This window comes from Neopsephotus bourkii, unplaced genomic scaffold, assembly GCF_033783945.1.
Source record: "Neopsephotus bourkii isolate Nb327-2 ecotype Australia unplaced genomic scaffold, CSIRO-AGI_Nbou_v1 NB_1638, whole genome shotgun sequence".
Classification (NCBI taxonomy): Eukaryota; Metazoa; Chordata; class Aves; order Psittaciformes; family Psittacidae; genus Neopsephotus; species Neopsephotus bourkii.
The window spans coordinates 11,183,922-11,198,719 of record NW_026902113.1 but is presented as its reverse complement, the minus strand read 5'-3'; the positions used below and the strand labels follow the sequence as shown (position 1 = coordinate 11,198,719).

Below are 14,798 nucleotides of genomic sequence, written 5' to 3'. Positions count from 1 at the left end.
TAGAGTAATTTTAAAATACAGTTTGTGAGTTTTTCAAAAACACACATGAAATCAATCTAACTCCAATCCCACTGATGTAAATGGTTAAATACTCCCATGTCTTCAGTGAAAAGGCCTCAAGACAATGTATACCCTTCTGAAAATGCTGCTCAGTATACCTTACTTAAATTATCAATGCAGATATTTATCAGAATTTCATGACACCATGTCAGTTCTTGCATAGTTTATGGAAAACCATAGCTATAATTTGAATCCACAAGACTTATGATGTGTATGATTCAAAACAGAAAAAAAAGAGACTGAGAAAGATTGCCATTTGTGGCAACACTGATCATTTTTGTCATCAGAAGTTTAATGATTGAAGATAATATTCATCATAATGTATAGATGCTAACCTTCCAGCCAAACATTTCAAACTCTAATTCTGTAAAGTGTCCAACATAATAATTGTGTGCAACATAATAATTGTGAATGGAATCAACTTGAAATGTCAATTCTGGATTTAAATTATAAAAAAATTAAAACTTTGTAACAAGAAGGCATGCCCTGAGGATACTGTCATAATATAAATGTAATCCTTGATATGTATGATGTCCTAGCCAGGCAGGCTTATGAGAATTTACCAATAAGGTTGGAATTTGGTATGTAAGTATCTGGGATATGTGCTAGCTGTGCAAGAAGATCTGAATAATATTATACAGCCTTTTGCTCTTAATTGAGAAAAGTGCTTGATTAAAATTCGTGGCAGCAACTTTGCAGAAACTATCTCATTACTTTGCGGGAATAGATTTCTTTTTGTAACAGAAAAATGACTGCATAAAGTAATAATAGACTTTATGGTGAACTAGAAAGAATGGTATTAATATTAGGCAGAGAGCCATTCTAAGTATCTATTAATATCATAAGCACATGATAAATTTAAACAGATGTCGAACTTGCCAGTAGGGTGATGCTTCCATGTTACTCCTTGACGAACTACTGCTTGTCCTCAAATAAATAAAAACGCCTTATTCTAACTACTGTTCTCAGAGCTCTCTGGGATTTCCACTTTGGGCAAAATAATGCTGGTAATTAGCCAAAGTCCAGCTACGCATGTGCACGGACCTTCTCTCACTGCAGGTCCAGAAGACAGTCAACCCTATGCCTCACCTTCCTGTGAAGAGCTGGCCCTTACACTACAGTTTAAAAATGTAGCCTGTCTTTTTTTTCATGTTTCAAAAATAATTTCTATCTTGAAAGACATTTACAGATTCCCATGGCAGGTATATTTTCAGATTTTTACTCTAAATAACCCCATATTTTTATTTTTTTCCGTCCTTTTCCTTTGCTGATATTTATATACTCTAATGTAAGGATGATCACAAATGTCATCAACTTGCTATTTACCTCCTTCCAAATCCCTAATGAGGGCATAAAATAAAATAAAGCCTAGAGTCCACCCCTGCAGTGCCCAACTGTTTAGCTCAGTGTAATGTGACAACAAACCTTTGGAAAGTATATTTTCTTTACAGTGCCTCATGCCAGTTTTTAACACATTGCTCTTAAAGCTGTTATGCTTGAAAGTATGCTGAGTGACACTCAAATATTCACTAATACCCAAATATATGGTCTGTTTCTTCATTCAGCTGAGACCTCTGCCAAAAGCCCCGAGATCTGTTTGACATACTCCCTTGGGAGATCCTGGGACAGACTTGCTTTTATTATTGGATAATATACTACCTACTGTGTTGGAGGAGAAATGCATGAGGAAATTATCTGCTACTGCATCACAAGAAATAATAAAAAGAACAATAATCTGGTAAGAGTATGTCTTTGTATATCTATGTACTGCATTACCCCACTGGACCCAGGCATTCAGAAACAAGGTAATATAATGGACGTATGCTTCATATGATGCCAAATGAGCCATTGACCCAGTTATCCTAACAGCACACACAAGTCCCTGGCTACCCTCCTCACCTGGTAACATTTAACATTTTCTGTCACCTAACCCAGGCACTAAGGCAAAGGAAGGCATACGCCCTTTGGTGGAGATGTTTGGTATAAAGCAAGGATATAGGATGGAAATCAAGATTCCTGCACTGCATTCCATGCCTGGGAGGGGATTTCTCTGTCTCCCACCTCCCCCATCTCCCCATCTGCTCTCCTCTTACTCTGTATCTGCAACCTGGTGTCTCTTCATGGTTGTGTTCTCCCCACTTCAGACTCCTCATTCCAGTCCCAGACTCCATGCACTGTTCCCCTTGCTCACCAACAATTGCTCATCTTACCCTTCCAGGCACCTCAGCCCTGTCCCATCCCTCCTACCATCCCTACCCTTCATCTACCCCTTTCAAGATGCCTTTGGCCCCATCTCAGGAAAAATAACTAGCAACAGAAAAGAGAGGGTTCACATAAAAGAGTAGGCACAGCTATACATACATATCATCAGTAACAATCTTTTTCTATCTATCTATCTATCTATCTATCTATCTATCTATCTATCTATCTACCTATCTACCTATCTATTTTATAAAATTCCAACCTGTACATATCAACAATTTAGTTTTAAAAGTTCATTAAAATAGTAATTCCAGTGATTCCAGTTATTTTGCTTGCCACAGAAGTCTGCAGCTCCCTGTAACGTGCACTTTTACCTGTCCTGTCCCTTAATGCCTGAATACTTGATAGACAAATCAGTAAAAGCAATAAAAATTTTTAATTCTACTTTCCCTTCAAAAATTTTTCCATCTTCAATTTTATGACACAAATGTTACGGATTCACTATGGACAAGCTGAGACTTTGCTTAATTTACTACATTCCCCAATGACTTTTGCATTTCAGCAACAATCTATTCCAAATTTTGTTCCCAGAGAGTTATTGCTTTTGATCAAGCACTCATCCCATTAAAGAATACATACATTGCTCTGCCACATTCTTCTGTCTGAGTAACAGAACAAAAATCAAACTAATCACCTAGCTTTGGTTCAGATGGCACACAGGTAAGGGGTGTGGTGAGATTATTTGTTTCTAACATCTGCCTTCAAAGAAAAAGAATTATAGCTAAGTAATTTTCTCCTCATTTAAGGCATCACTGGCAACATGGGATTTAAAATGATCCAAGGAAATTTCCATTTTAAAATTACTACTTACCACCAATTAAAAGTCTCATTATAAATAATAACTGGTTGAGTCATGATTCACAATGTGTCATCCGGCTACCAAGGATGTGAAGGAAGAAAAGTTCTTCCAATAAAGAAACAGAAGATAGGGCTTCATTTCCAGCTCTAACACAGGTTTCATGTGTAATCTTGTGCTTCTCAGTTAATTTCTGTTTCAAGTTGCCTAGGAATAGCAATTCAGAAGTAATACTTGCATCTTTCATATTCATGTAAATAATGCTAAAAGAATTTTGAGTCTGTAAACCTCCCAGATGGGAAGACCTGTAAGATCATTATTATAATGTAGGCCATTGCAAGCAAGATATTTGCAACAGTTTTCTTGCATCTGAATTTGCAGCTCATGAATACATTTCAAAATAAGCAACACTATGAGTTTTATGTGCAACCCTCTCAAAGGTGTGACTGAAGCTTGTTTCACAGCTGGGGCATTTACAACGGCTATCACAGCAAGGATTTCCATAGGTCTAAGAAGACGGGAAGCTGCAATTTTTTCAACAGGTGGACTTTCCTCTTCACTAACTAAGTGTGCAATTTTGCAAATTCTGTAGAAACTTAGGTATCTTCTCTGAATTGTTCTTAATTTGGTCAACATGTTCAGAAAAGGCATACAGCCTGTATGAGCTTTGCCTCTATTGGAAAGCAGACTAAATATAATTCCAGTTACATGGGAATTAATTGCAAAACCTGATGTCAGGTAGCTTAGACTACTTTCAACATCTGATGTCTCTGTAATATGAACAGAATAAGTCTCAATTCTGATAACATGCAACAATATATTACCGTGAATATATGCAGAAACCTACTCTGTGCACTTCTCAAGGAAGAACTTTGGCTAGAACTCTGTCCAGGTGTCCTTCTGACTAAAAAGCCAAATTGATCCAGATGTTTAAAGACATTCATAAATGACAATCATGAATTCAGTAAAAAAAGAAATTTGTGTATATTCTGTTCAACAAGTTAGTAAAGAGAATCTGTATCAAAACAAATTGATAAATAGACACCCTTTGAAACTTAATTTACTCCACATACAAGTCAGCCTCTTCAAAGTTACACACAGAGGAGAGCTAGAAAGCTAGAAATTGGGAAAAAATGTTAGTATAAAGATCACCTAATTACAGGAGAATTCCTGCAAAACAATACCTTTGGCAGACTTCTGTGCTGAGCCAGGTACTACTGATTACTTAAGGATTCAAAGGAATGCAAATAAAGCCTTTCAAAATAAAACTAAAAATTTCACAATAAAACCATCTTTTATAACCTTTATAAAACCATCATTTTATAATAAAAATCAAGAACTATAATAGTCAAGATCTGTTACATTCTTTTGATTGATCTTTTTCTAATGCCAAACGTCCTAACATCTTTACATTCTGGCCATACACAAGTCATGATCTCTGGCTGTACACAAGTCACGATTTCTGGCCTCCTCATTGACTGGTGAAAACCACAACAGCCTCTCTCCTAGTAGGAATTAGTACTACATTTGATGACAGCAGATATCTGAAAGCATAGAAAGTATTCAGGATAAAGATTGTATAGCATGTCTCGCAAAGGGTCCCATTTTTTGTGTGCATGAAACTTCTCTAAGGCTACAGCCACCTAATCAAGCAACACATTCCCTTAGATACATTTGATACCTGTCACTACAGAGATCCCACAGTATTTGCAAAACAACACTCAGACTTCTCTTCAAACCAGTGGCCTAAAAAGCTCCCCCAAATCTGCTTTCTGGGACATGACAGAGCTGACTCTCTCTGGCAGCCCTAATACCAGTTGCATCCGTGACCTTGATATTATGCACAAACGTCAATATTGTTGGTCCCTGTATTGGTGATCCCTATATTTCATGCAGAGGAGAAAGCAAGCAGCGTTTGACAAGTTAGTGAAACCACTGCTACTTGGCTGAGAGCAAATTAGGAAGCCAGTGTTTCTCAGATGTGTTTCACTTACCCACTTGTTTTAGCAAGCTCTGCCGTCTGCTAGGAATAGAAAAACTTCACCATCCTACCAGGAATAGAAAAACCTCACCATCCCTCAGTTTTGAATGTGACTATAATTTGCAATACATAAAAGACCATAAATATGTATGGAATTGTCAGGCTTCTCAACACTTCCTGCAAGGAAGAGAGTTTGTGCTCCTGCGCTGTGGACTTGCACAAGTTCTACCTTATCCCTGCCATATCAAGGGGCACTTCAGCACCTGTCAGACAGGCCAGAGGTACCTTGCCGGTGCAAAGGCAGCACTCAGTACCTCAGGGTTCAACACCCACAGGAATTCAGTCTCTAGGGCTAACATACCAAGTGTTGGAGCATTTATATTGGTAAGTGCTTAGAAGCTCAGGAATGAATACAGAAAATAAAGCTGGTCAAACACATGCAATCATAATTCTGGAGGTGTGGAGCCTGCTTCCTACCATCCACAAGTCCATATAGAGAAGAGGGTTTCAACTATTAATGAGTCCATCAAAAATGAATAAAATACAAAAGGCATGTTAGGTAGCAATTTTGGTTACATCCTCTATTACTAAGCTTTGGATATTTTTGTACGTTTTATACACCTAAGGTAACCTGTATATTATCACTTCCTTTATACTTCCCTCTATTCCCTTTTATATATTTACAATTTATATATATATGCACATAAAAATAAGATACTACAGCTTATTCAGAAGTATATCATATGCATAGAGGAAGCTGCAAGAACTGTTAATTCTTTCCCTGATCATTTTGAACAGCAGCTAGAAAAATAACCAAACTGCTGGTAATTTGATAAAATCAAGGCTATAACGAATTAATCACTCAGAGTGGATACTAGTAGTATAACAAGAGTTTTGGTTTCACCATATGTAAAATCATTGGAACCTTATGAAATATCTACCAGTGATTATCTACGTCTAAGCCAATTTACAGAATATCTTCAATTTAGAGATTAGGACTGAAATTTTATCACAACAATTTATGTACTAAGATTGCATTCAAACTATCTGTAGACTTTTACTGCAACAATTCAAACATCTTAACGGCAAGCAAACTCATTCTGTAAGTAAACTGAATTTTGCAATAGAGCATTTCTGATCCTTTCATCCGTTTTTTCCCTCCTAATATGGTAGAAATGATTCTGGAAGGTCCTGAACAGAGTATCAAACATCAAAATAAATAAAAATTCTTTTTTTAAGAGTTCTTAGGTCATAAAACTTCCACTTTCCCTTACTTCTACAAGGACATGTCAAAATGCAAGTTCTAAAATGGGTGCCACCAGAACACAAGCAGCCCAAAAACTGCTGTGTTTCCTACACAGCTTTATTGATCAGAGGATCAGATCTGCAGACAAATATAAAGAAAACTGTCCTGGGAGATAACAGTCACTACTATCAAACAAGTCACTTTTCTGCTGACAATCACAAACTACTTAGAGCTGAAGAATGCACTAAGCACCCTAATTTCAGGCTCAATGGATAGAGCAATCCATTCCCTTCATGCAGCAAGACAGCTTGAATTAATAGCATCCTTTGTTCAAGGCACAGTTGTATGCCAAAGCCTGAGCAGATGCTAACCTCTGTCCCAGGGCTCCCCAAAGGCAGAGGCTGTGGAAGTGACCAGCTTTCTGCAAGTGTGTTAGCAGGCAAGAGGAACAGGTCCAAGTATGGCACCAGCCCAGGTTGCCGTTTCACTGTCAGTGCCAGCCTGCTCTCGCGCTTACTTCAGACATATGCTACATCCCTTCCCCAACTGCAGGCCACCCATTTGCCTCAGGAAAGAACTGATCCCTTCCCTGCAGGGTGAGTTTGCAGCACATCCACTTCTTGAATCATCTCACTTAGGGTCTGCAAGAGTCAGAATGAGAGAGGTGGCAGGGAAGAGCAAGTTCTTGTTCAGGGAATGTGTTAAATGTTTAAGTGGGCACTCAGAAACATGAAGGAGCCTCTTTCCTTCACTGTTGTGATGCAGAGGGTTGACCAATGTACAGGGGGGGTTGTACAAGGGGGTTAGAGGAATTCGCTTGCTTAAACAAAGGTATTGTCTGTACCTATTATGCCTACTAAGCAGAACAAAGGCACTAACTATTGACAAGGGAAAGCAGACACCTGGTTCTATTGACAAGGAAAAGCAGACGCCTGAATCTACTGATAAGGGGGAGAAGCAGATGGTGGAACACGGATCAAACCCTAAGGCCATACGTGAAGACTAAAAGGTGAAAAGTTCAAGAAGAGGAAGACTCATTTACTTCATCTTGAAGACCCCTACCCACAGGAGGAAGACTCATTTACTTCATCTTGAGACCCTTGCCCATGACCAGAGGGGGCACTGCACAGGCTCAAAGGACCTTCTAGCTCATTGTAATACGAAGTGGGGATAGGACATGAATATGTATAGGCGTATGGTGCAACCTTATAAATGTAGAGGGAAACAACACTGAGGTATGCATGACTTCGAGGACTTATCCCCGTGTGTCTCAGCGCTGAATAAAAAGCATACCTACTTACAAGTTGAGTCAATCCACACATAGGCTGTCTTGCTACAATCACCAAGTCTCATAGCATGGTGTGCTTAGTGTGTTCAGCTTTAAACAGGTCTATGATTGCCTCCAGATAAGTGACCCACTGCAAAACAGCTGTTATCATCTTCCTGCACAAAAAAAAATCTCATTAGAGTATCAAACCAGTGCATCACAGAACTTGGACATAATGCAGACTTTTACCTAAGAAACTGCCCCCCAGCCTTCCCTTTTTACTGCTTATGGACACAGGACTTCCTGAATATTCTCTATAAGAAGGTCGACTTTTATTGCTAAATATATTACTTTCATTTAATGAAAGACTAAATGTCCTTCACTGATTTCTGTTCCTGACAGTAGAAACATGTCTTCGGGAGCAGAACAGAATATGGCTGACATCTTGGCAGCCAGCAATCCCTCAGGCTTCCTATGGGCCACTGAGAAGTTTCTCTGATGCCTGATGATATTCTTCTGACAACACAACTTGTTTTTATGCTAGCACTGTGCTCAGCTCCGTATGTGACCAGCAAGCCACAGAGGAGCCAGAGGTCCTCCTGGGACCATTGTGGGATGCTGCTGAGTTTGAGCAACATGAGCAATAGCTGATGTGGGTGCCTATGTACCCCCAGGATTAAGCTGTCTCTATGTTACCACCACTAGTAAACACCAAGTGGTTAGCCACTGCTACAGGGACTGGGCATGCAGGAGTACAGAAAAGAGACCAGGGTGTAGTAGGAGGATTGAGCAATGGCCTTTGGACAGTGCAAAGTTGAAGAGGAGGAGAATATGAGGATTTTGATGTGGAGGGTGGCTACTGTGGAAGAAAACAGGGAAGTATAGGTAGGGCAAAAGAGTTTGAAAGTCCCAATACAAAAAAAACCCTTATTCTGAGTCTGAATTAAATACAAGTCCACGGGACACCCCCCACCCCCCCCCCCCAACCTGCCATTCTAAAGTAGATAAACAAGTGTAACCCTTAAGATAAGGCCCTGAAGATGAGTCCATTCTATGAGAAGTGGCAAATAAAATTAAAATGTTCACTGCCTAAAATGTGCACTCTCAATTATACAAAAAGACACCTTAAAAATCTATCTCTAGTAACTGGGAGGCAATGAAACGCAGTTTCTACCAGCCCTTGTAAGAGCTGGTTTGTGAGAGCACAAGTGAGCCATCTACCTGAGCTGCCTGGATTCTTCTACAGAATCCTATTCTCCAATAAACTTAATTGCTGATCTCATCTAGAAACTGCAAAAAAAGAAAAAAAGGAATTTATTATAGAATTCCCTGCAGTTTATACTGATGATACTCCAGTTTCTCGTAGCTTGGTTTTTAAACTTCTATACAGATTAGTTTTTAAACTGTGAATTTAAAAATGTGTTAAAAAAATCAGAATAAATCTAAATATCTGATTCATTCAAAAAGTAAAAACAGTCTAGGGAAAGAGCAGATTAAAATCCTTAACATTTGTACTAATATGCTATTCTTTAAATTAATTACAAGTATTCATTTGCAAAAAATATTTTGCAGTACTTCCATAACAAATCTGAGGAAAAGACTCTTACTTGTCCTACTTCTGGTGAGCCTTATTTTATTCTTATAATCTATTTGACCTTAGTGAGCCAGGTAAGTACTACTCACCCTGACCATTTTAGCAGTCATTTTAAAAAGAAAAATGCAAATGATTAATACAGTTCTTGACTAACGCAGAATTTGCAGTTGTTGACTAATGCAGCACTGATCAAAAATACCAGTGAATCCCAATTCTGATCCCATCTCTGACACATTACAGGAATATTTTCCAGAACTGCACGACTTGCATGGTATCTTATAGACATGTGCAGAGCAAAAGTCTTTTTGGGGAGCTGCACAAAAGAGTATTTTGAGGTTTTTCAGTTTGGAGGGATGATGCAAAGGCCAGACTGTGACTTGGCTTTTTTGGCCCCTAGGAATGCATGCTCACTGAGAACATTCCACTGACTGCATCATCCTCACTACAATACTTAACAGGTACCTAAGATGAACTGACTCCAGCACCTACAAATTGCCTGCCTCCTTAGCTGGTTGTCTACCTTAAAAATCTAAGCAACACGTGAGGAGAACACCTCTGCAAGTGCTCTGTGACAGCATGTCAAGAATGCCAATTTTTTAAACACCTTAGATAAGTGTTTAATCAGAGAAAATTGTCATCACAAGTAGAATAACTGGGTATATTTCCTGGTATGATATAGGCAATGGATGCCGCTGGCAATCTATTAATAAAGCTTAATGCCCTTTGTAAGCCAAAACACAGATCAATAGAAAGGCCTTGGTTTGCTAGGACTATAAAGCACAGGAAGGATAAATGTTATTTACAGCTACTGTTTTAAAGTGATAACTTGCAGATACATACAAGGACAGCACCTCAACACTATTACTATTTAAACAAAATATATACTGTAGGACCCAGTGTTATTTTTCTTTTAAAACAGTTATGTTAAACTCTTTCTACAAGGTAAATGCCCCAGTATAATTTATAGCTTACTTCTGCTCTTGGGCATGCAGACACAGCACCTATTTTCTGAAAAACATGTTCCTGTGCATGCATGTGCAAGCTTTGCAGCAGTTTCTCAAGCAAGGGAAGTGTTTTCCTCTGCTCCACCCATCACATAGCAGAGCTGAAGAAAGCCCTAGGTCTTTTGAACTCCCTAGTCTTCTTATCAAGCTGGAGGTTTTTCAGGTAGAAAAGATAAGTACAGATTTATCAACATAGCCTTCAAGACTGGAAGAAAAAAAAATAAAATTATTGGCAACAAGTTGAAGTGAACCTGGATCAATTTATTTTATTTCCTCTTACTGTTTATTCAAATACAGTAGAAAGTCTGTTTATCAGCTAAAATAATGTCAGAAATAGCAATTATCATATACTATTTCCATTTCCCTAAAACAAAGTTTCACTTAAGGACTTCTAATTTCAGACTAGAAATATCTTAGCTACTTTGAAGTACTTTCAATATATTTCAATGTAGAGGAAAAAGATTAAAATGTTACATTTAAGTCCATAATGTAGTTATTTTTATATTCTAAAAGTGCTAGTTTTACTTATTCTTAGAGTTACAGTAGTCTATTACAAAAATCACGCCAGAACTGATCTGATTTCTGCACCATGAAGTGACTTGTTTTTTCTTCTGTCATAAACTGTGGCTAGGTTGTAATAAGTATGTGTTGTCACAATCCACACTTCTCAGTATCTGATTAGCATTAGTCCAAAAAGGTAACTAAACTATAAAATTCTCTTCCAGTTCTTGTGGGATCACTGATTTGAATGAATATGCACTAAATATTCTGGGAGGAGGGCAGCTAAGCAATACTGTTTAGGTAAAGCATTATTCCCTGATGGCTTCACACTTGCAGTAGAAAAACAGATTCAACCAACCACTACAGTGTTACTGAGGTTACAGATGACCTGGAAAAATACAGTTTCTATGGATATCATTTAATAATGGTAAGTCTTGCACGTCACACATCTAATACAGTGTTATTTTCATCTCTTTGCAGGTATTCAGGCACATGCTTTGTATTAAGCAGATTTTGTAATTTTTTCTACCATGGAATTTAAAAAAACTAGCCTGTTATACAGAAGTTACTAAGTTATAGATAGTGGGATAATCAGAACCTTACTGCATTCATAGCCAAGTTGGATTTTTCCAGAGACATTGTGTTCTATCTTTTAAAACCAGTTAATTTTAAATATTTAGCACTCTTAATACAAGCTTCTATAGGAAAGGAATATACTGTTCATGTATTTTAAATCAACATGCATATTTCTGCCAGAATTAACCCATGGCCTTACCTAATTTGAATATATTTGCAAGGACTAATTTTACTCAGAAATCTTCATTACATAATAATGCTAAAAATCTGAAGAGTGTTTGATTTAACTAATTTAAACAGCAATGGAAATCAGGAACAGCAATACCGAAAAGAGCAAGGAAGACTAGAATGCTATTTGTTTACATTCTGCAAAACCCAGCCCGGATTAGATAAATAGATGGATTCTTAAAGGATGGAAATATTGCATAAGATTCTGAAATTAAGCATAGGGTGGGAAGTGCAGCTATAAGCAACTGATGTTTTGCTTTCCGACACATTAAGATAACGACTTTCAGACCTGAAGTACAATGATTATATTTCTGTCCTTTCTGCACAGTTAATGAAAAAATCAGTTTCTGGGCAATGCCACACCCTGGTGATTAACTAGCATTTTCAGAAATATTTAGATAGAGCCTGGACAAATCAAATAAACATGTAGGCAGGAAACGCTGTTTGGAATGCACTCCCTGCAATGTACTGTTAGAGACAGCCAGAAAACAGCCTAACTTCAGGATTCAATCAAGCAAAATCTAGTATAATCCCATTACAGCCTTTGCGGTTAATGAAATCTAGTTAAACCTCTGACATTCTGATTTTTAGAGTTGACAAAAGCAAAAAATTATTTGGTTTCTATAACACAAACATACAGAAAGATAAGATTTTATCCTTTAGGTTATCCTAGCTATTTACCAAGCAATGCGTAATATGAAAAGATTACTCTTCTGCTACTCACTATTGCTCCAGGATTTCAGTAAATATTTGATACTGATTTCAAAGAAGCCTGAATCCTGCTGGCTAGCCATGTCTGCTGCATACAAAGAGGCTTCTATAATTCTGAGCAGCTGAAGTAGCAGGTACTATGTATGTAGATGTGACTGTCACCAGTTAGTGATGTAAACGAGGGGTCAGAGGAGGAAATGAAGTCTCCGCAGATCCACTTCTTCCGTTCATGGTAGGTAAGCTCATGGAAAATAAAAGCAGCTCAACAACAACAACAAAAACACACCATGAGATTTTTGTCCTTTGCTCTTCCTCCGGGGCTTGTACTTAATTCTATTTGCAGAGTTATTTTATTCCCTCACCCTCTCAGTATGTATTTTCATTTATTCCATTCCACAAGCAGGCGAATTTCGTCTGGTCGGTTAAGGCATATGCAGCACCACAGCACTTGTTCCATAAAGCACAGTTAAGAGTATCTTCCCGAAGGGTGTCTGAGCTGTGCTTTTAATAACATGCAGTCTGCCTGTCTGAAGCTTTTTTTCCACCAGAAGCTGAGAGACGGAGCTTATGCACCGCCTCTTGCGAACCGAGCATCAACTTGAAGCCCCACTGAAACCGTTTCTTCTGCAGCTGGAGGAATTTCACACGTACTCTTTAGCTTTAGGAAGAAAAAAAAAACAACACCCTCTAACGAACATCCTCTTCATGCTCTGGTCAGCCGCTCTCCTTCCGCCTGTTTCCAAGAAGAGCACGCTGAACTGTAGACAACTGCATCATGCTGCGGTAAAGCAGAGCTGCACCCATAGATCTGATTGCAGTGACGCTGGGAAAAAAAAAAAGGCTCTCCCTCAGCCCAGTTGCACAAGAGAAGCACTTCCAGAGCACTGAAAACACGGCATTCAGCCTGGCTGCTTCTGCTTTTCTTTCACTGCTACTGAAAAATGTGTTGGCATTTTTTTGACTCCCCCCCCCCCCGACAAAGATGAGAGACAGCAAGCTGAATTCATAATGGCAAATAAACCAGAGAGCGCCCTGCTTGGTATTCACCAAGTCACAGAAGATTCTCAGTGTGATGTTAGTTTTATCTTGTATAATGTTGTTTTTAAAAAGGAGCTGAATTCACATAAGGAATCCACATACAAAAATCAGGCAGAAGCAATTCACTGCTTGCAATCTCTGTATTTTCTACAAAATAATTAATAGCTTCAATTTCCATATTCCTAAGGTTTTACTTCATATCACAGTACATCACTATGCATATTTATGGTAATGAAGAAAAGTAAGATGAATCAGTTTCCAAAATATTTTATGTTTCATACATTCTTGGCATCATCCTTCCAGATATTGCCTGGGAATAACAGTACTTCTTTTCTCACTTAGTGGAATAAATTCCCTGCAGCATCTCATAATTACAGTATCTGAGCCAAAATAGCTTATCTGCTGCTGACTCTTCTAAAAACTTTGTCAGCAATTAAATTTGCACATTATTTTTAGTTTCAGTATGCAGAGAATTTGATGTTTGTATTGGAAACTGAGGAACACAAGGGTCATTGAGACCAAACTCCTGTGGTTCTCACTGAAAATATGCTAAATGTCTTCTGTAAACATACCTCATCTAGAGATAACATTCTGTGTCCTCACTAATAGAAGGCTGTTGTAGAAATTCACTTTATAAACCTTCTTTCAATTCTTAAAAGTTGACTCAAAAACAGTTTACACCCTTTCACGAACATGTGCTGCAAGAAATGTTCAGAGTATCTCAGGTTTGATCTCACGAGGTATCAGAGGTCTGATCAGATCTTTCTTCCTGTACTGTTAAATATCACCCCATTGCTGTCACTCCAGCCCCCAATTTCTTTTCTGAGACCCCCCCCACCATCTTTGCCTCCCCCACTTGCCAATGCCTCCTCATCGCACCACCCTATTTTAACCAGCACACTCCAACTTTTTATAATTAAAGATAAATTTAATACAAAATTTGGCAAGCCCCAGGACTGATGACTTCCTACCATCCCACTAATTGCTTTTTCAGCAGAGACAATGCCAGGTAGGTTTGGAAGTCCTTATTCATCCTCACAGAGGGTGCATTAATTCCTATGTTCAAGGATTTAAGCAATCATTTTCCCTGTGGTGCTATGTCAGATGCTTTTCTAAAGATGACTATCAATTTGGTCACAATTCTCTTGTTAGAAATAGAAACTAATTTGCAAATAGTCTTCTTTCCTAAATTTGTATTGGATTTTATCCAATTTCCAGTTAAATCCACACCCTAAACACAATCTCCCACCAAATTTTGTTTCAAAGCCTTGAGTGTGGCTGAGGTCAACGAGCATCTCTGTTGACATAGATTATTTTTCCCCCATAAATTATGTGGTTTATATTTACAAGGCCAAATCTCTCTTTTGATATATTTAACAGAAATTTTATTACCTGAGGAACTTCATATGCCCACTCTTCCATTATAATGAATGGCAAGTTATCTGGTTTTTAAGATCTTTGATGTTTTTAACCTCACAACTGAACTTTGTTTCATTTACATTATTCTTCCTACCTCTGTTCCAGCAAGTGGCTG

The 14,798-nt window shown here is 38.2% G+C and overlaps 1 protein-coding gene across 11 annotated transcripts in view; it reads right to left on the bottom strand.

Moving 5' to 3' along the window:
* Window positions 1-14,798, bottom strand: part of FRY (FRY microtubule binding protein) — a 228,441-nt gene that overhangs the window by 147,689 nt on the left and 65,954 nt on the right. For 2 of the 11 annotated variants that reach the window (XM_061374519.1, XM_061374521.1), the window contains exon 1: window positions 12,240-13,024. The exons of the other annotated variants lie outside the window; for them this stretch is intronic. In XM_061374519.1, the coding sequence (XP_061230503.1) occupies window positions 12,240-12,309 (70 nt within the window). In that variant the 5' untranslated portion in view covers window positions 12,310-13,024. Of the gene's footprint in view, window positions 1-12,239; window positions 13,025-14,798 lie in introns of those variants that run through there. 11 annotated transcript variants of the gene reach the window in all.